We start from the raw sequence: 17,709 nt of genomic DNA on the forward strand, positions 1-17,709 counted from the left end.
GGGGTGGGGGGGCACCCGCGTCCCCCCATGTTGTGCTTTAAACCAGCCCTGGGGCCGGGGAATAAATATTTACAAGGGGGTGGGAGGGGGGGAGACCCCCATGGAGGGGGGACCCAGGGGTCGGGGGGGGGGGGCCCCCAGGCGTCCAGCTGTGGGGGGGAAGAGTCTGGCCTGGGGGACCCCCCTGACCCCTTGGGGGGGTTCTTGGCCTCATCCCCCCCGAGACTGGATCAGTTCTGGATGGTTCTAGACCCCGGTTCTGGATCGGGGCTGGAGACGGTTTCCAGCTGGATCCTGGTGCCGGATCCCACGGCTGGATCCCACGGCTGGATCCTGGTGCTGGATCCCGGTGCCGGATCCCACGGCTGGATCCCGGTGCCGGATCCCACGGCTGGATCCCGGTGCTGGATCCCGGTGCCGGATCCCATGGCTGGATCCCGGTGCCGGATCCCACGGCTGGATCCCGGTGCCGGATCCCACGGCTGGATCCCGGTGCTGGATCCCAGGGCTGGATCCCGGTGCCGGATCCCACGGCTGGATCCCGGTGCCGGATCCCATGGCTGGATCCCGGTGCCGGATCCCACGGCTGGATCCCGGTGCCGGATCCCACGGCTGGATCCCGGTGCTGGATCCCAGGGCTGGATCCCACGTCCAGATCCTGGTGCTGTGTCTTGGTGCCACATCTCAGCACTGGATCCCGGTGCCGGATCCCGGTGCCAGACCCCAGCCCCATTTCCAGGCCCAGATCCGGATCCCGGCTCTGGCCGCCGGGGGGGGGGGTGGGGGGTCGGTGCCGCGCCGGGGTCCCCATGGAGCCCCGCGCCAGACCGTGCCGCGCTGTGGGTCCCTGCAGGGCACCGTGCCGGGCTCTGCCACGCCGGGGGTCCCCTCGGGGTGCCGGGGGTCCCCTCAGGGTGCCAGGGCCCTACAAGGTGCCATGCTGGGGATCCCCTCGGGGTGCTGGGGATCCCCTCGGGGTGCCGGGGTCCCCTCGGGGTGCTGGGGGTCCCCTCAGGGCACCGTGCCGGGGGTCCCCTCGGGGTGCCAGGATCCCCTCAGGGTGCTGGGGTCCCTACAGAGCTCCATGCCATGCCAGGGGTCCCCTCGGGGTGTCGGGGCCCTACAAGGTGCCGTGCTGGGGATCCCCTCGGGGTGCTGGGGATCCCCTCAGAGTGCCGGGGTCCTCTCGGGGTGCTGTGCCGGGGCCCGCTCGGGGTGCTGGGGATCCTTTTGGGGTACCAGGATCCCCTCGGGGAGCCAGGGATCCCTTTGGGGTGCCGGGGCCCCCTCGGGGTGCCGGGGCCCTACAGGGCACTGTGCCGGGGGTCCCCTCGGGGTGCCAGGATCCCCTCGGGGTGCTGGGGATCCCTTTGGGGTGCCGGGACCCCCTTGGGGTGCCGGGGCCCTACAGGGCACCGTGCTGAGGATCCCTTTGGGGTGCCGGGGCCCCCTCGGGGCGCCGTGCCGGGGGTCCCCCCGGGGTGCCAGGATCCCCTCGGGGTGCCGGGGCCCCCTCGGGGTGCCGGGGCCCTACAGGGCGCCGTGGCGGGCCTCGTAGCGCGCCAGCAGCGCGCGGAAGCGGGCGAGCTCCCGGCGGGCGGCCGCCACCTCCTGCCGCAGCGCCGCGTTCTCCCGCTCGAGGAAGGCGGCGCGCACCGAGATCTGGTTCTCCTTCAGCCGCCGCGCGTCCCGCGAGCGCTTCGCCGCCGCGTTGTTCTTGCTGCGCCGGCTCCAGTACTTCTCATCCTGCGGGGACGGGGACGCTGGGGCCGCCGCGGGGGCGGGACCCCCCCCCGTGGGCACGGGGACCCCACAGGCACGGGGACCCCCACGGGGGCACAGGGACACCCATGGACACGGGGACCCCCCCAAGGACACAGGGACACCCCCACGGGGGCACAGGGACTCCATGGGGGCACGGGGACCCCCCCCAAGGACACGGGGACAGGGACCCCCCCCATGGACACGGGGACACCCCCCATGGACACGGGGACCCCCATGGACACAGGGACCCCCACGGGGGCACAGGGACACCCATGGACACGGGGACCCCCCCAAGGACACAGGGACACCCCCACGGGGGCACAGGGACCCCCCCCAAGGACACGGGGACAGGGACCCCCCCCATGGACACGGGGACACCCCCCATGGACACGGGGACCCCCATGGACACAGGGACACCCCCACGGGGGCACAGGGATCCCCCCACGGACACGGGGATCCCCCCCAATGACACGGGAACCCCCTCACACTGACACAGGGACCCCTCCCCATGGACACAGGGACCCCTCACGGACACGAGGACCCCCCACAGACACAGGACTCCCCCCACTGACACAGGGACCCCCCCCCCGGACATGGGGACCCCCCACAGCTGCCTGCACACCCCCAGATTCCTGGGTCCCCCCCAGATGCCGGGGTCCCCCCGAGTCCTGTTTCTGTGTCCTGCCCCGGGCACCTGCGACCCCCAAAGCACCTGTGTGTCCCTAAACACGGGGGGACCCCCCCCAAACACCTGGGGGACCCCCCCCATGTTGGGCTCCCCCCAATTCCTCTCTGTGTCCCCCCCCCCGGGTGCCTGAGTCCCCTCTGGTCACCTGGGTCCCCTCAAACTGTCCGTGTGTCCCCCCAGATGCCTGGGACCCCCCCCCCCAAACACCTGATATCTGGATCCCCTGATCACCTGCACCCCCTCCCCAAATCCCTGCCCCCCCCCAGACCCCTGAGCCCTCCCCTTGCCCCTGTCCCACCCCCTCCCCAGACCACTGGGGCCCCCCCTGACCCTTGAGCCCCCCACAATTCCTGCCCCCCCCCACCTTCTGCTCCTCGGGCACGTGGACCTTCCGGGCCTTCCTGGCGATGGGCTGGGGTCGCAGCTCGTCCTGGGAGAAGCGGAGCCGCCGGGGGTCGAAGGGGCCCCCCCCGGCCCCCCCCAGCGCCTCAGCCTCCAGCAGCGGCTCCCCCGGCGCCGGGGGAGTGGGGGGGCCCCGGGGGGGGCCGGGGGCTGCGGGGGGAGGGTCAGAGCGGGGGCGGGACCGCCCCCACCCTGGGTGGGGGGAGGGGGCTATAGGGTCCCGATCCCGCTGGGACTGGACTGGGCGGGGGGGGGAATCCCCACCGCGCTGGGGAGAGACAGTATGGGGGGGGTGTGTGTCTGTCGCGATAGGGGCTCCCTATTGCAATGGGGGGGCCCTATCGCATTAAGGGGGGGGTCCCTGTCGTGACGTGGTCGGTCACTGGGGGGGTCCCTTTTGCAGTGGGGGGGGTGGGTATGAGCGGGTTATCGTGATGGGAGGGGCTCAATCGGGGGGGTCTCTGTCGCGACAGGGCGCCGCACAAGGGATGCACACCGGTGTCCGTGTGTCTGTCTGTGTGCCGTGTGTGTGTGTCCCCCCCCCGCGTCGGCACGTGGCGGGGGTGGGTGAGCCCCGGGTCCCCGCGCACGTGAACGGGGCGGGGCCGGACGCCTGGGTTCCCCACCCCCCCCCCACGCGTGTCAAACCCCCCCCCCTTCCCCAAACCCACCTGGACGCCTGGGTGTCGTCCCCCCCCCCCCCCCGCGTGTCAAACCCCCCCCCCTTCCCCAAACCCCCCCGGACGCCTGGGTGTCCCCCCCCCCCACGCGTGTCAACCCCCCCCCCCTTCCCCAAACCCACCCGGACGCCTGGGTCCCCCCGCCCCCCCCCGGGTCACACCCACCGGCCGGTCTCGCGTGGGCGGGGGGGGGGTCGGGGCTGGGGGGCAGCCCGTGCTCCCGCAGGAATTCATCCAGGTCCACGTACTCCAGCTCCCCCGCGGGCCGCTCCCACGGCGGGGGGCCCACGAAGGCCCCCCGGCACCCGCCCGCCTCCTCCATCCTGCCGCGCCCACGGACACGCGTCACCACGCGTGGGGAGGGGGGGGGGTGGGGGGGCACGCGCACACGCGCGCCACCGCCGTCCCCGTGTGCCCCGTCCCACCCCACCCCCCCCCCCCCGCGCCGTTAATTTCCCGGGGGCCACGTGACCGGCCGCACGTGACGGCAGCACACGCGTGGGGGACACGGGACACGCGTGGGGGGGGGGGGGGCGGGGGGAGCGCGCACGTGCAGCGCTCACGTGCGCCCCCCACCCCCCCGCAGGCCGACCCCGGGAACGCTCCCACGGGGGGGGGGGGGGGGGAACCCACTGCACGGCGCCCACCCGGGGCGTGGGAGGGGACCCAGGCGCGTCCGGAGGGGCCCGATCCGGATCCCCGCTCGTGCCTCGCTCCCCCCCCCCACCCCCCCCCAAATCCCGGTGTCCCCTCGGTCCCGGCCCCCCGTTTTCCCGGTGTCCCCCCCCTTCCCGCTGCCCCACCGAATCCCAGTGCCCCCCCGCCCTCCCCCCGCTGTTCCCCCAGATTCCCGCCCCCCGCCCCCCCAGACCTCGGTGCCCCCCCCGTTTCCTGGAGACTCCCGTGTCCCGGAGCCCCCCACCTGCCCCCGGAGCCCCCCCGTGCAGAGCAGCCCCCCCCAGACCCCGCAGCCCCCCCGTGCCCCTGTGGCCCCCCCCCCCCAGACCCCGCAGCCCCCCCCGGTGCCCCGGATCCCCCCCGCCGTGCCCCGCAGCCCCCCCAGACCCCGCAGCCCCGCCGGTGCCCCGGACCCCTCCCAGACCCCGCAGCCCCCCGGTGTGTCCCGCCCCCCCCCGGCGGGTCCCGACCTGCCGCCCCTCGCCCCTCCGTGCCCTCGGCATGAGCCGCTCGCGGGGGCGCTGCGCCCCCCCCGGCAGGGCGGGGCCTGCCCGAGCCCCGCCCCCGCCCGGCCGCCGCGCCTATCCCCGCCCGCCGCCCTGCGAGCCGCGCCCCGAGCCCCGCCCACCACGGACCGCGGGGCGGGGTGGTGCTTGCCCAAGCCCCGCCCCTTCGGCGCACGTTGCGCTCCCCTCATTGGTCCGCCCGCCTTATTCTCCCTCCAATCCCCGCCCTCCCGCTGCAGGTGTCGCCCCGCCCCTCCCCGCAGAGGGCGGAGCTCCGCCTCTCCGCCAGTCCCCGCCCCCTGGCGCCCGCCGCTGCCAATAGGAGCGCTCGGGGGCGGGGCCGGCGGTCATGCGGCGCGGCCATGGGCACCGCGCGGGGGTGGGGGGGGCCTGACCTAGATTTGGCCAATGGGGAGGCGCGCGGTGGGCGGGGCCTGACCCAGTTTTGGCCAATCGGGGCGGGCGCGGGGGGCGGAGGCCTGAGGGGCCGCGAGCACGTGGGGCCACACGTGCCCGCCCGGGGGGCGGGAGAGCCCTTAAAGGTGCCGCGCCCTTAAAGGTGCCGCGCCCTTAAAGGTGCCGCGCCCTTAAAGGTGCCGCGCCCTTAAAGGTGCCGCGCCCTTAAAGGTGCCGCGCCCTTAAAGGTGCCGCGCCCTTAAAGGTGCCGCGCCCTTAAAGGTGCCGCCCGGGGGGAGGGGCGGGGAACCCCACGACCACCCCACGTGACGAGGTCGCGGGCGGTGACCTCACCGACCCCACGACCCTCCCCGTGACCTCCCGCCACGTCCCGGGGCCTCCCCACGAAGGGACGCGGCGCCCGGCGCCCCCGTCCTCACGGCTTCCCGCGGGGCGTGCCGTCGTTTCCGCCGTAAGGGGCGGGTCCTCTCCCAATCGGCGCCTGCGATTGGCCGGCGAGCGGCGGCCATCTTTGAAGCGGGCACTGGTGGTGCGGGCCGCCATCTTGGGCGCGGGCGCTTTTCCGGCCGCCATCTTGGGTGAGGGCAGCCGCCGGCCGCTCGCTGCCATCTTGTCTTGGGCCCCGCTCGGCGCCGGGCGGCGGCCGCCATCTTGGCGGGGGGAGGACGCCGCCGCGACGCCATCTTTACTGTGGGCAACCCCCCCTTCATTCTCTCCCCCCACCCCGACATGGGTCTGGGGGTCTCCGCGCCCCCCCGCGCCCCGCGTGCGGTGGGGGTGGGGGTGTCCCGGTGTCCCAGGTTGTGTCTGTGTCCGTGTGTCCTTGTGTCCGTCCCGTCCTTCCTCCCCCCCCTCCGGGGGCGGTATCGCAAAGGATGGTGGGGCGGCGGGGGCGGGGCTTGCGTCACGTGACCCCGGCCGGGGGGTTCCGGCTCCGGCGGGGCGGGCGCGTCCGGCCAGGCCCGTCCGTGCGGGGCTCCCGGCCCCGCGCCCCCCCCCCCCAGGACCCCCCCCGGGACCCCCCCCGGCACCCCCCCCGGCACCCCCCGCACCCCCCGGCCCCGCACCCCTCCGGGAGCCCCCGTGCCCGCAGCCCCCCTCCCGGGTCCCCCCCGGGGACCCCCAGGCCCCGCCCCCCGGGCCCCGCCCCCCGGGCCCGCCGCCCCCCGGGGACCCCCCGGGCCCGTCCCCCCCTCCCAGGATACCCCCCCCCCCCCCGGGAGCCCCCGGCCCCGCACCCTTCCGGGACCCCCCCCGGCCCCGCCTCCCCACCTCCGCCCCCCCCCCCGGGACCCCCAGGGCCCGCCCCCCGCCCGGAACCCCTCCGCCCCCCGACAGACGGGCCCGCGTTACCTCCAGGTGAGTGACCCCCACCCAACCCCCTCGAGTCCTTCCCGGGGGTCTTCACCCCACCGCCAGCCCCCGTGGGGCTGAGGAACCCCCGTAACACCCCCCCCCAGGGCAAGCTGCACCCCATTGACCCCCCCCGTAAGGCTGTGGGGTCACTATAGCCCCCTTCCCCCATAGCTCACAGCCCCCCCGAAAGGCCAAGGGGATCCCCCGACCCACCTCTGGGCTCTTCGTGCCCACCCCCAAAAACCCCAAGGAGACCCCCCCACCTCAGCCCCCCCCCCCCCCCCACCTCTGGGGTCATTCCCAGGCTCATCTGCCCCCCCCTCAGACCTCAAAGCCTCCCCAAAAAGCCGAGGGCACCCCCATATCCAGCCCTAATCCCGCCTCTGGGCTCCTCTCCAGGCCCAGGGGGTCCCCCTGACCCCCTCCCCAGGTCACAGCCCCCCCCCCGGGCGGAGATGGAAGCCAACATCAGCGACGAGAGCGTCCACTTCCAGAGCTACCCCTTCGACTTCCTCGAGTTCCTCAACCACCAGCGCTTCGAGCCCATGGAGCCCTACGGCCACGAGCACCCCAAAACCCTGCCCGCCCTCCCCTGCCCCCAGCCCCCCTTCGACTACGCCCCCCCTCCCGGCGCCCCCCCCTTCGACCGCCCCCCCGCCGCCAAGCACAAGGACTTCAAGGCCGAAGGCGGCACCTCGTCTTCCTCCTCCTCCTCCTCCTCCTCCACCTCCTCCCAGCCGAAGAAGGCGGAGGGCGGCGTGGGGGTGCAAGCGGGGGCCCCCCCGTACCCCAGCCCGGCCGTGGCCCCCCCGCCGCAGCCCCTCTTCGAGGCCGCCGGCGCCTTCAACGCGCCCCAGTGGGGCATCGTGGACCTCTCCAGCCACCAGCACCTCTTCGGGGGGCTGAAACGGGGCGGGACGGTGGCGGTGGCGGCGGGGACGGCGGCGGCGGGGACCCCGGTGGCTCCCCCGGCCCCCCCGGAGGCGTCGTCGAAGGAGGAGAAGAATTATTTCCGCCGGCTGAAGTATTTCATGGAGCGGCGCTTCCCTTGCGGCGTCTGCCAGAAGTCCTTCAAGCAGTCGTCCCACCTGGTGCAGCACATGCTGGTGCACAGCGGCGAGCGGCCCTACGAGTGCGGCACCTGCGGCCGCACCTACAACCACGTCTCCAGCCTCATCCGCCACCGGCGCTGCCACAAGGAAACCGCCGAGGACGGCGGCGCTGCCGGCGGCGCCCCCGCGGCGGTGGCCACCACCTCCGCAGTCATGCCGGCACCCAACGGGGCCGGCGGCGTCTTGCCGGCGCCCAACGGAGTCAACCCGTTGGCGGGCGGGGTCAACCTGGCAGCGAGCGGCGTCTTGCCGGCGCCCAACGGGGTCAACGCGGCGCCCAACGGGGTCAACGCGGCGCCCAACGGGGTCAACGCGGCGCTGAGCGGGGTCATCCCGGCGCCCAACGGGGCCGCCGCGGCGCTGAGCGGCGTCATCCCGGCGCCCGGCGGCGTCATCCCGGCGCCCGGCGGGGTCATCCTGGCACCGAGCGGGGTCATCCCGGCGCCCGGCGGCGTCACTTTGGCTCCCAGCGCAGGCGCCGCCCCGGCGCCCAGCGGCGCCGCCCCGGACGGCCCCTTCACCTGCTCCTTGTGCTGGAAGGTCTTCAAGAAGCCGAGCCACCTCCACCAGCACCAGATCATCCACACCGGGGAGAAGCCCTTCACCTGCTCGGTGTGCGCCAAGAGCTTCAACCGGCGCGAGAGCCTCACGCGCCACGTCAAGACGCACTCGGGGCTGCTGCGGGTGCCCTGCGCCGTCTGCGGGAAGGAGTTCCGGGATCCGGCGTACCTGCTGCGGCACCAAGCCGCCCACAGCGGCCAACGCCCCGACTACAAGTGCGAGGTGTGCGGCAAAGCCTACGCCGCCCCGCAGAGCTTGCTGCGGCACCGGCAGGTCCACGCCGGCCCCAAGGCCGGCGCGGCGGCCTACGCCGGCGTCCCCAAGGGCGCGGCGACGGCGGTGCCGGTGTTCCCCGGCGCCTACGCGGCGCCGGAGGGGGAGGCGAAGGCGGGCGACGGCGGCGGCGGGGGCGGCGGGGGCTTCTTGTCCCCGCCGCCGGCCGCGTTGCTGGCGCCGGGGAAGAGTTTCGGCTGCGGCATCTGCGGGCGGGCGTTCGGCCGTCGGGAGACGCTGAAGCGGCACGAGCGGATCCACACCGGGGAGAAGCCGCACCAGTGCGCCGTGTGCGGCAAGCGCTTCCGCGAGTCCTTCCACCTCAGCAAGCACCACGTGGTGCACACCCGCGAGCGGCCCTACAAGTGCGAGCTCTGCGGCAAAGCCTTCGGCTACCCGCAGAGCCTGACCCGGCACAAGCAGATCCACCGGCTGCCGTTACCCTGCGGCCTGGGGGGCGCGGGGACCCCCGCCGAAGGGCTGAGCTACGGCTGCGGCGAATGCGGCGAGCGTTTCCCCGACCTCTTCCGCGCCGTCAACCACAAGGAAGCCCACGCCGGGGAGAAGCCCTACGGCTGCGACGCCTGCGGCAAAGCTTTCGGCTTCATCGAGAACCTGATGTGGCACAAGCTGGTTCACCAAGCCGCCCCCGAGCGGCTGCTGCCGGAGGCGGGGGCGCCGCCGGCCGAGAGCGGGCTGCAGCCCCCCGAGGAGCACCCGGTGGTGCCGAGCGGCGAGCGTTTCACCTGCGGCACGTGCGGGCAGAGCTTCAAGCACTTCTTGGGGCTGGTGACCCACAAGTACGTCCACCTGGTGCGGCGGACGCTGGCGTGCGGCGTCTGCGGGCAGAGCTTCGCCGGCGCCTACGACCTGCTGCTGCACCGGCGCCGGCACCTGCAGAAGCGCCACTTCGGTTGTTCGGTCTGCGGGAAGCGGTTCTGGGAGGCGGCGCTGCTGATGCGGCACCAGCGGTGCCACACGGAGGAGCGGCCGTACCGCTGCGCCGTCTGCGGCCGCGGCTTCCTGCGCTCCTGGTACCTGCGGCAGCACAAGGTGGTGCACACCGGCGAGCGCGCCTACAAGTGCGCGCTCTGCAACAAGCGCTTCGCCCAGTCCTCCAGCCTGGCCGAGCACCAGCGGCTCCACGTCGTCGCCCGCCCGCAGCGCTGCCAAACCTGCGGCAAGACCTTCCGCTACCGCTCCAACCTCCTGGAGCACCGGCGCGTTCACCTGGGCGAGAAGGTGTACCGCTGCGAGCTCTGCGGCAAGAGCTTCTTCTACCTGTCGTCCATCCTGCGGCACCAGCGCTCGCACGACGCCCGCCGCGACCTGCGCTGCTCCGCCTGCCTCAAGCTCTTCAAGGACCCCAAGTACTTCAGCAAACACCTCCAGACCCACCAGGGCGGGCGCCCCTTCAAGTGCAGCACCTGCGGCGAAGCCTTCCGCAACACCTACGGCCTCAAGAAGCACCGGCACGGCCACAAGCTCGAGCGCCTGGCCGCCCTGGCGCACAAGGACGCGTGAGGACGGGGCTCGGCGGCGGGGCTGGGGGCTGCGGGGCGGCGCGGCGGGGCTCGGGGCGGCTCGGCGTGGTGCGGCGGGGGCCCAGCGTGGTGCGACGGGGCTTGAGAGCAGCTCATCGTGGTGCAACGGGGCCCGTCGTGGTGCAACGGGGCTTGAGAGCAGCTCATCGTGGTGCAACGGGGCTTGAGAGCAGCTCATCGTGGTGCAACGGGGCCCGTCGTGGTGCAACGGGGGCCCATCGTGGTGCGACGGGGCTTGAGAGCAGCTCATCGTGGTGCAACGGGGCCCATCGTGGTGCAACGGGGCTTGGAGGAGCTCATCGTGGTGCAACGGGGCTCATCGTGGTGCAACGTGGCCCGTCGTGGTGCAACGGGGGCCCATCGTGGTGCGACGGGGCTTGAGAGCAGCTCATCGTGGTGCAACGGGGCCCGTCGTGATGCAACGGGGGCCCATCGTGGTGCGATGGGGCTTGGAGGAGCTCATCGTGGTGCAACGGGGCCCGTCGTGATGCAACGGGGGCCCATCGTGGTGCGACGGGGCTTGAGAGCAGCTCATCGTGGTGCAACGGGGCCCATCGTGGTGCAACGGGGCTTGAGAGCAGCTCATCGTGGTGCAACGGGGCCCATCGTGGTGCAACGGGGCTCGTTGTGGTGCAACGGGGGCCCATCGTGGTGCAACGGGGCTCATCATGGTGCGACACGGCCCATCGTGGTGCGATGGGGCCCATCGTGGCACAACAGCTTGGGAGCAGCCCGTCGTGGTGCGACACGGCCCACCGGACACAGGGGAATCCCGTCCCCGGGACCCCCGGGGCGCATGGACATGCACGCCCCACCCCCACCCCAGCACCGCGCCTGGACACCCGGTTCCCCCCCGGGGGGGTGTGTTGGGGTGCAGGGAGACCCCGCCCCCACCCTCCTCGCCCCGGAGGGATTTTTTAACACCACAGGTATATAAATAAACGAAATATAAATTTATATATATATAAAGTATCTATAAGGGAGAGTTTCCGCCCCCCCGCCTGGCGAGGGGTCCCGGCGCGGGCAGAGACCGGCCGCAGCTCGCCGCAGCGATGGGCGGGGGCGGGGGGGCGCGGCCTTCGACCGGGGATGTACAGACGAAGCCGATATTAAACCGTGGATGCGACCGTGGGGGTGACTCCTTCCGGCGCCGGCGGGGCGGGGCGGGGGGTGGTTGGGCCACGGGTGGGTGGGTTGGATCTTGGGTGGGTGGGTTGGATGATGGGTTGGTTGGATGATGGGTTGGTTGGATGATGGGTTGGTTGGATGATGGGTTGGTTGGATCATGGGTTGGTTGGATCATGGGTTGGTTGGATCATGGGTTGGTTGGTTAGATCATGGGTTGGTTGGTTGGATCATGGGTTGGTTGGTTAGATCATGGGTGGGTTGGTTGGATCATGGGTTGGTTGGTTGGATGATGGGTTGGTTGGATGATGGGTGGGTTGGTTGGATCATGGGTTGGTTGGATGATGGGTTGGTTGGATGATGGGTGGATTAGTTGGTGAGTTGGTTGGATCATGGGTTGGATCATGGGTGGGTTGGTTGGTTAGTTGATGGGTTGGACCATGGGCAGGTTGGTTACTTGATGGGTGGGTTGGTTAGTTGATGGGTTAGTGGGTTGGTTAACAGGTGGATTGGTTAGTTGGGTGCTGGGTTGGTTGGGCGATGGGTTAGTTGTTGGCTCATGGGTGGGTTGGTTAATGGGTGGATTGGTGAGTTTAAGGGTTGGTTGGATGATGGGTTGGTTGGTTAATGGGTGGACTGGTGAGTTTAAGGGTTGGTTGGATGATGGGTTGGTTGGTTAATGGGTGGACTGGTGAGTTTAAGGGTTGGTTGGATGATGGGTTGGTTGGTTAATGGGTGGACTGGTGAGTTTAAGGGTTGGTTGGATGATGGGTTGGTTGGTTAATGGGTGGATTGGTGAGTTTAAGGGTTGGTTGGATGATGGGTTGGTTGGTTAATGGGTGGACTGGTGAGTTTAAGGGTTGGTTGGATGATGGGTTGGTTGGTTAATGGGTGGATTGGTGAGTTTAAGGGTTGGTTGGATGATGGGTTGGCTGTTTGGCTCATGGACAGGTTGGTTGGTCGAGGGGCTCATGGTTGGGGGGGGGCAGTTCCTGTTTGACCGTTGGGTTTTGGGCCACACCCCCAAACCCCCCCCCCCAATGAAACAACAGAAGAAAAAAGGAAAAACAAAAAAAGAGCTTTTTAATAATAATTAAAAAAAACACAACATCAAGTGGGGGAGACCCGGGGGGGCTGGGGGGGGCCTCGCATGGGGGGTGGGGGAGCAGCTTCACGGGGGGATGGGCAGTGTCACCCCTGTCCCCAGGGCCACCGTCCCTCTGTGCAGGAGCTCTGAGGCCACCATCCCTCCACGTCCCCAACCCCAGGGCCACCACCCCTCCATGATGACCTCCAGGGCCACCGTCCCTTCACGTCCCCAACCCCAGGGCCACCATCCCTCCATGGACGACCTCCACGACCACCACCTCTCCATGGATGACCTCCATGGCCACCATCCCTCAATGTCCCCAACCCCAGGGCCACCACCCCTCCATGGACGACCTCCATGGCCACCACCCCTCCATGGATGACCTCCATGGGTGCCATCCCTCAATGTCCCCAACCCCAGGGCCACCATCCCTCCATGGATGACCTCCATGGGTGCCATCCCTCAATGTCCCCAACCCCAGGGCCACCATCCCCCCATGGACGACCTCCATGACCACCACCCCTCCACGTCCCCAACCCCAGGGCCACCATCTTTCCATGGGTGACCTCCATGGCTGCCATCCCTCAATGTCCCCAACCCCAGGGCCACCATCCCTTCACGGACGACCTCCATGACCACCACCCCTTCATGATGACCTCCAGGGCCACCATCCCTCCACGTCCCCAACCCCAGGGCCACCATCTTTCCATGGGTGACCTCCATGGCTGCCATCCCTCCACGTCCCCAACCCCAGGGCCACCATCCCCCCATGGGTGACCTCCATGACCACCACCCCTCCATGATGACCTCTATGACCACCACCTCTTCACGTCCCCAACCCCAGGGCCACCATCTTTCCATGGGTGACCTCCATGGCTGCCATCCCTCAATGTCCCCAACCCCAGGGCCACCACCCCTCTATGGACGACCTCCATGACCACCACCCCTCCACGTCCCCAACCCCAGGGCCACCACGACGACCCCCACCCCCGCACACCACCCCTCCACCCCCGCCCCCGCCCCCGTCACGGCGCCGGCGGCCGGGGCAGATGCTTGCGCCTGACGTGCCGTTGGAGGGTGTTCCTCTCCCCGAAACGCATGTGGCAGTGGGGACACTGGAAGGGTCGCTCCCCCGTGTGCACGCGCTGGTGGTGGGCCAGCTCCCCCGAGTCCCGGAAGCGCCGGGGGCAGAGGGGGCAGGCGTGGGGCTTGCGGCCGGCGTGGGTGTACTTGTGACGCTCCAGGTGGGACGTTCTCTTGAAGGCTTTGCCGCAGGCGCGACACACGTGGGGCTTGTGCTCCGAGTGGGTGATGCTGTGGCGCTGCAGGTACGAGAGGTACTCGAAGGAGCGGCCGCAAACCGGGCAGGAGAAGGCGCGGCGGAGGGTCCCGGGACCCCCGGGTTCGGCCACCAGCACCGTGTAGGGCAAGCCTTGGTTGTCGATCAGAAGGTAGCGACCCCCGGATGGGGGGCTGGACCCACGGCGAGAGGTCGAGGAGGAGGATGGAGGGTCCGCGGGTGGGGTGGGGGGTGGCGGCGGTGACGGCGGCGGTGGCGGCGGGGCGGGGGGCGGCGGCGGCGGGGGGTGGTTGGAGGTCTCGGTGCGGCTGTGGGGGGAGGAAGGGGGGGTTAGGGGGGGAGATGGGGGGGCGAGTGGGGGGAGGTGGGGGTCCTGGACATATGGGCTCCTGGTTGGGGGGAGATATGGGGGTCCTGGGCACGTTAGATCCTGGGGGGCAGATATGGGGGTCCTGGACATATGGGCTCCTGGGGGGGCAGATATGGGGGTCCTGGACATATGGGCTCCTTGGGGGGCAGATATGGGGGACCTGGACATATGGGCTCCTTGGGGGGCAGATATGGTGGTCCTGGACATATGGGCTCCTGGGGGGGCAGATATGGGGGTCCTGGACATATGGGCTCCTTGGGGGGCAGATATGGGGGTCCTGGACATATGGGCTCCTTGGGGGGCAGATATGGTGGTCCTGGACATATGGGCTCCTGGGGGGGCAGATATGGGGGTCCTGGACATATGGGCTCCTGGGGGGGCAGATATGGGGGTCCTGGACATATGGGCTCCTTGGGGGGCAGATATGGGGGTCCTGGACATATGGGCTCCTGGGGGGGGGGAGATATGGGGGTCCCGGACATGTGGGTCCTCAGGAATGTGGGGGGATCTGGGGGTCCCGGACACCAGAGTCCCTGGGGGAGGAGATATGGGGGTCCCAAACACCTGGGTCCCTGCGAATGGGGCAGATCTGGGGGTCCCGAATGCCTGGGCCCCCAAGGAGGCAGATCTGGGGGTCCCGGACACCTGGGTGCCCGCGGGGGCAGATCCGGGGGTCCCGGACGTGTGGGTCCCCAGGAATGTGGGGGGATCCCGAACGCGTGGGGCAGATGCGGGGGTCCCGAACGCCCGAGCTCCCAGGAATGTGGGGGGGATCTGGGGGTCCCGGCCGCCAGGGTCCCCGGGAGGGGCAGATCTGGGGGTCCCCGGCGGTGTGGGGGGGTGTGGGGGTCCCGGCCGCTGCCGCCCCCCCCCTCCCCGGCCCGCCCCCCCCCGTTACCTCCCGGCGGCTCCGCGCCCCGGGCCCCACCTCGGGCCCTTCATGGGGCCCCGCTCAGGCCGCGGCGTCTCCGGCGGGGACCGACCCCGGCTGCGGGCCCGGGGGGGCCGGGCGGGGGGTGCGGGGCCGCCGCATGGGGGTCCCCGGCCCCGCGGGGCGGGAGGGGGCGCCCGGTGCGGGGGGGGGGGGGCTGGGGGGGGGGGTCCGGCCCGCGCCGGTGTCGCAGCGTTTGGTGTCCGGGTGGAAACGCCGCGCGGAAACGCGTTCCCTCCCCCGCCCCCCCCCCCCCAGCAGCCCACCCCGGGGGGGGGGACGCGACGCTTCTGCGCTCTGCCCCCACCCCCTCCCTACACCCCCCACCCCCACCCCACGCGTGTCAGCGCGCGGCCCCGCAGCGCCTCTCTGCGCGCGTCACTGCGGGGTCTCCCGTGTCCGTGTCCACCCCACGCGTGGGGGAAAGGAGGCGGCCCCCCCCCGTCTACCCCCACGTCCTCCCACCCCCCCGTGGGATGTTTTTCGGCTCGTCTCAGGGCCGGCTCTTTCCCGACGCCCCCCCCCCCAAAAAAAGTCCCCGCTTCGTTTTTCGCCCGCGGCCGCGCTTGGAATTTTCCCCCGGTCCCTGCGCGGGCGGCGGGGGCGGGCGGCGGCCCAGGGAGCGTCGCGCAAGAGGTGCCCCTCGAGCGGAGCCGAAAAAACCCACCCCATCCCCGGGGGTGGGGGGTTTGGGGGAGAGGGGAGGCGCGGAGGGGCGTGGGGGGGGGGAGGGCGGAGGACCAGGGCCTGCGCCCCCCCCCCCCACGGAGCGCGCCCCCCCCCCCCGCTCGCCCTTCGCCGTCGCTCCCCGGCGGCTCTTTGCAGACGGTCCCTGCCCGGGCGGCGGCGCCGGGCGGATGCGGAGCGGGGTGAGCGCGGGGGGCTCGGCCGGGACCCCCCAAACCGCGACCCCCCCATAGGGACCCCCCCAAACCGGGACCCTCCCCAGGGGCCCCCCGACCCGCCACCGGCCCGGCTTACCCCGGTTTGGGGGGGGGTCCCCCATGGAGGGGTCCCTGTTTTTGGAGGGGGTCCCTGTTTTTTGGGGGTCCCGGGTTTTTTGGGGTGATGGTCCTGTTTGGGAGGGGGGTGGTCCCGGTTTGGGGGGGGTCCCGGTGCGGGAGGTCACGGTTTGGGGGGGTCTCGGACTGGAGAACACTGGGTTTGGGGGAGGGGGTGGGTTTTGGGGGTCTCCGGAGGGGTCCCGGGGGGGGGTGTGTCCGGTTTTGGGGGGTCCACGGGGGGGGTCCAGGTGGGGGGCGGTCTAAGGGGGGACCAGGTTTGGGAGGTCTTGGGGTGCTCGGTGGGGGGGTCCTGCGGGGGTCCCGCTGGGGGTCTCGGTTTGGGAGGGTCCTGGGAAGATCTAGGTGGGGGGGCGTATCGGGGGGTCCCGGTTTGGGGGGTCCCGGGGGGGGATCCCGGGTTGGGGGGGGGGGCCTGGGGGGGGTGTCGTGTTGTGGAGGGGTCCCGGGGGGGGCGTCCCTTCATGGGGGCGTCCCTGGGGGGGCCCCAGGGATTTGGGGCGTCTCGGGGGGGTCCCGGTGACCCCCCCCCACCCCGTGTCCCCCCCCGCAGCGTCCCGCCGAGGTGCCCGGAGGCAGCGGGGGGGCCGGGGGGGTCCCCGCCATGGCCGAGCGCCGCCGCCGACCCGGTACTGGGGGGCCTGGGGGGGGGGCTTTGGGGGGCGTCGTTGGGGGGCAGGCACCCTGGAGGGGGGTGGGGACCATCCAGGGGGTGTCAGGGGGCTGGTGGGGGGGGGCTGGGCTTTTTGGGGCAGGAAGGACCACGCTGGGGGGAGCAGGGCCCCCAGGGGGGTTTGGGGGGGCCCTGGTGGGCATAGAGCCCTCATTTCGGGGGTGTCAGTGCCACGGGGGGAGGCAGGGACCCCCTTAGGGGGTGCTGGGGGGGTCGGGGTGCCCCGGGGGGGTGACAGAGACACACCCCCCCGCCCCCCCCCACAGTGAAGAAGGATGAGGAGGCCTTCGAGATCTCCATCCCCTTCGAGGAGCCCCCCCACGTCGAGCCCCCCATCTTCTACAGCCTCAGCCCCCCCCAGAGCAGCTTCGAAGGTGGGGGGCGCCGGACGCCTGGGTCCCTTTCTGGGGGGGGTTGGGGGTGTCACAGGGTGCAGGGTCCCCCGGGGGTGGGGGGCCCCCCAAGCTGGGTAGGGGGGCGGGGTCCCTGGGGACATGGGGCTGGGGGTGCGTGAGCCGGGGGTCCCCCGGGATGGGGGTCTGAGGGGGAGGGGTTCCCAGAGCCCCCAAAGGCATGGGGGGTCCCCAGGATGGGGGGGGCTGAGGGTGCCCCCCAAAATGGGGGTTCCACGGGATGTGGATTTGAGGGTGGGGGGTCCACAGAGCCCCCTGAGATATGGGGGGTCCCCAGGGACGTGGGTCTGAGAGTGGGGGTCCCCAGGGACATGGGGCTGGGGGTGCCCCAGTTGGGGGGTCTCACGGGATGTGGGTCTGAGGGTGGGGGGTCCCCAGACCCTCCCCGAGGTGTGGGGGGTCCAAAGGGATGTGGGCCTGAGGGTGGGGGTCCCCAGGGGTCTCCAGAGCCCCCCAAGGCACAGGGGGTCCCCAGGGATGTGGGGCTGGGGGTGCCCAAGCGGGGGGTCCCCAGGGATGTGGGGCTGGGGGTGCCCCAGTTGGGGCGGTCCCATGGGATGTGGGTCTGAGGGTGGGGGGTCCCCAGAGCCCCCTGAGGTGCGGGGGGTCTGCAGGGACGTGGGCCTGATGCTGGGGGTCCCCAGAGCCCCCCGAGATATGGGGAGGTCCTCAGGGACGTGGGGCTTCGGGTGCCCCAGTTGGGGGGGTCCCACAGGATGTGGGCCTGAGGGTGGGGGACCCCGGGGGTCCCCAGAGCCCCCCCAAGGCACAGGGGGTCCCCAGGGACATGGGGCTGGGGTAGCC

General features: G+C 71.9%; 3 protein-coding genes and 1 long non-coding RNA gene across 9 annotated transcripts; 2 read left to right on the top strand and 2 right to left on the bottom strand.

Annotated features, from left to right (window-relative positions):
* Positions 1 to 512: 512 nt before the first annotated feature.
* Positions 513 to 4,786, bottom strand: LOC135311109 (D site-binding protein-like). The gene is made up of 4 exons (XM_064440262.1): positions 4,683 to 4,786; positions 3,700 to 3,857; positions 2,817 to 3,004; positions 513 to 1,746 (listed from the first exon to the last, which is right to left on the bottom strand). Exons 2-4 carry the CDS (start codon positions 3,854 to 3,856, stop codon positions 1,531 to 1,533), a joined length of 561 nt encoding a protein of 186 aa, XP_064296332.1. The 5' UTR covers position 3,857; positions 4,683 to 4,786; the 3' UTR covers positions 513 to 1,530.
* Positions 4,787 to 6,394: 1,608 nt separating this feature from the next.
* ZNF865 (zinc finger protein 865) lies at positions 6,395 to 11,112 on the top strand. Its single transcript, XM_064440255.1, has 2 exons — positions 6,395 to 6,494; positions 6,891 to 11,112. Exon 2 carries the CDS (start codon positions 6,947 to 6,949, stop codon positions 9,959 to 9,961), a length of 3,015 nt encoding a protein of 1,004 aa, XP_064296325.1. The 5' UTR covers positions 6,395 to 6,494; positions 6,891 to 6,946; the 3' UTR covers positions 9,962 to 11,112.
* Positions 11,113 to 12,168: 1,056 nt separating this feature from the next.
* LOC135311107 (zinc finger protein 581-like) lies at positions 12,169 to 15,091 on the bottom strand. Of its 6 annotated transcripts, none has more exons than XM_064440259.1 (4): positions 14,765 to 15,089; positions 13,126 to 13,804; positions 12,489 to 13,003; positions 12,169 to 12,458 (listed from the first exon to the last, which is right to left on the bottom strand). In XM_064440259.1, exons 1-2 carry the CDS (start codon positions 14,806 to 14,808, stop codon positions 13,222 to 13,224), a joined length of 627 nt encoding a protein of 208 aa, XP_064296329.1. In that variant the 5' UTR covers positions 14,809 to 15,089; the 3' UTR covers positions 12,169 to 12,458; positions 12,489 to 13,003; positions 13,126 to 13,221. The 6 variants fall into 6 exon arrangements, with proteins under 6 accessions (XP_064296329.1, XP_064296328.1, XP_064296327.1 ...); XM_064440258.1 differs by having other exon boundaries at positions 12,489 to 13,064; XM_064440257.1 differs by having other exon boundaries at positions 12,489 to 12,579; positions 12,612 to 13,804.
* Positions 15,092 to 15,452: 361 nt separating this feature from the next.
* LOC135311108 (uncharacterized) lies at positions 15,453 to 16,943 on the top strand. The gene is made up of 3 exons (XR_010370970.1): positions 15,453 to 15,666; positions 16,373 to 16,448; positions 16,759 to 16,943. It is a non-coding gene; the product is annotated as an uncharacterized LOC135311108 (long non-coding RNA).
* Positions 16,944 to 17,709: the final 766 nt, after the last annotated feature.

This window comes from Phalacrocorax carbo, unplaced genomic scaffold, assembly GCF_963921805.1.
Source record: "Phalacrocorax carbo unplaced genomic scaffold, bPhaCar2.1 SCAFFOLD_411, whole genome shotgun sequence".
Taxonomy (NCBI): domain Eukaryota; kingdom Metazoa; phylum Chordata; class Aves; order Suliformes; family Phalacrocoracidae; genus Phalacrocorax; species Phalacrocorax carbo.

What these genes read in the sequence shown, in the direction of transcription:
- LOC135311109 (XM_064440262.1), bottom strand. Translation starts at nt 3,856, where the DNA reads ATGGAGGAGGCGGGCGGGTGCCGGGGGGCCTTCGTGGGCCCCCCGCCG. An exon ending in CGCCCACGCGAGACCGGCCG is followed by an intron (nt 3,005 to 3,699) that starts GTGGGTGTGACC and finishes CTCCCCCCGCAG; the next exon opens with CCCCCGGCCCCCCCCGGGGC. An exon ending in ACGTGCCCGAGGAGCAGAAG is followed by an intron (nt 1,747 to 2,816) that starts GTGGGGGGGGGC and finishes CCGTCCCCGCAG; the next exon opens with GATGAGAAGTACTGGAGCCG.
- ZNF865 (XM_064440255.1), top strand. Translation starts at nt 6,947, where the DNA reads ATGGAAGCCAACATCAGCGACGAGAGCGTCCACTTCCAGAGCTACCCC.
- LOC135311107 (XM_064440259.1), bottom strand. Translation starts at nt 14,808, where the DNA reads ATGAAGGGCCCGAGGTGGGGCCCGGGGCGCGGAGCCGCCGGGAG. An exon ending in GGGCGCGGAGCCGCCGGGAG is followed by an intron (nt 13,805 to 14,764) that starts GTAACGGGGGGG and finishes CTCCCCCCACAG; the next exon opens with CCGCACCGAGACCTCCAACC.